Raw genomic sequence first — 1,839 nt, forward strand, 5'->3', positions numbered from 1 at the left:
AATGATGGAGGAAGTCACTTTTACAACAAGCAACTAGAGACACTCCTCCTCAAATATGGTGTTAAGCACAAAGTAGCCATCCCATACCATCCACAAACCAATGGTCAAGCTGAAATTTCAAATAGAGAGCTCAAGAGGATCCTTGAGAAGACTGTTGGGAACTCAAGGAAAGATTGGTCCAAGAAGTTGGATGATGCTTTATAGGCCTATAGAACAGCTTTTAAGAAACCTATTGGCATGTCTATATACCAATTGGTGTTTGGAAAAGCTTGTCATCTACTAGTGGAACTTGAGCATAGAGCATTTTGGGCTCTAAAGATGTTAAACTTTGATATTCAAGCTACTGGGGAAAAAAGGTGGCTGCAGTTGAATGAATTAGAAGAATTCAGAACTCAAGCCTATGAAAATGCGAAGATTTATAAGGAGAAAACAAAGAAATGGCATGATCAAAAGCTATCAAGAAGGGAGTTTGTAGAAAGCCCAAAGGATCTCTTATACAACTTAAGGCTCAAATTCTTCCCAGGAAAGCTGAAATCAAGATGGTCACGGCCCTTCACAATCATCAAAGTTTCCCATTATTGTCATGTGGAGCTTATGGATGAGAAAACACAGAGGACATTCACTGTAAATGGCCATGGACGTAAGCATTACTTGAGAGACTCACTGGATGAGCAAAGAGTGAACTACAACCTCAGCTGAAGAGAAAGAACCGTCAAGCTAATGACGTTAAAGTAGCGCTAGTTGGGAGGCAACCCAACATTCATATCCTTTTAGTTTACTATTTTTAAACTTGTTCCATGTTTGTTACTCTAGTTTACTGCTTTCTAGCTTCTAGTGTCAACTGCTTACTTTGGTAGCCTTAGATTTCTTTTTAAGATTTAGAGTGTTCTTAGCTTTATTTTGGAAGATCAACCTTGCAAAACTTGCGATGTGATGTCTTTAATTGGGTTGAGAAACTGGCTGAAGAACTAAGTTTGGTGTGGCCACCAGCCCACTTAATTTTGGAACTTACATGACAATAATTTAATTGATCTTAAGAGTAAGCCAAAAATTAAGTTTGGTGTGGCCACCATCATGAAAAATTCCAGTCATGCATCCAAATTGAGCCCAATCAATTGGTATCTTAATGCACCAAGTAATTTGGAGAGATAAATGAAAGATAACTTAAATTGTGTACACATAGTGTGGAAGTGGAAGGGTATACAGAATTAAATTTCTTCCACTCATAATATATACAATAAAGTTTAATCATGAGCACCAGTTACCAAATGTAATGAACTTAAGTTTGGTGTCCAAAAGACACACAATATAAATGGCAATTAATTAGAAGAAAATAAAGCAATCCTTTTATTACTAATGAGAATTTTGTAACTAAAATTTCAGGAAGAGGTAGGGCCCACAAAATATTGATCACTCATCAAGTAAGGGAGTCAAAGTGTACTTCACACTTTGGAACTCACAATCTGAAAAAAGTTGAACCACTTTCAAGTGGCGCTTCTCCCACGCCATGCGCCAATTCCCATTATGAAAATTCAAGTTTGCCATAAATTACATACCCTTCCATACTCTTCTTTCCCACCTTATATATTGCACTCACCCAACCCTCCTCATCACACCATACCCACATATTCCTTCTTTCATCTGAAACCTCTACTCTCCCTTCTATACCTTCTTGTTCTCTTTCTTGATTAGGACAATCAATTCCTAAGTTTAATGTTGAGCAAAATCCTTTTTTCTTTACTCTCTTCTCTTTTTTTCCTCTACCATCTCTTCATTCACCAGTTTCTTGCTCCACAAATGGCACCACCAATAGCCTTTGGATCAAAGAAAAGAAAGACC

The 1,839-nt window shown here is 37.4% G+C and overlaps 1 protein-coding gene across 1 annotated transcript; it reads left to right on the forward strand.

Moving 5' to 3' along the window:
• The first annotated feature begins 237 nt into the window (after positions 1–237).
• LOC130975041 (uncharacterized) lies at positions 238–699 on the forward strand. The gene has a single exon (XM_057899875.1). The coding sequence runs from the start codon at positions 238–240 to the stop codon at positions 697–699; it is 462 nt and encodes a 153-aa protein (XP_057755858.1).
• Positions 700–1,839: the final 1,140 nt, after the last annotated feature.

This window comes from Arachis stenosperma, chromosome 4 (genome assembly GCF_014773155.1).
Source record: "Arachis stenosperma cultivar V10309 chromosome 4, arast.V10309.gnm1.PFL2, whole genome shotgun sequence".
Classification (NCBI taxonomy): Eukaryota; Viridiplantae; Streptophyta; class Magnoliopsida; order Fabales; family Fabaceae; genus Arachis; species Arachis stenosperma.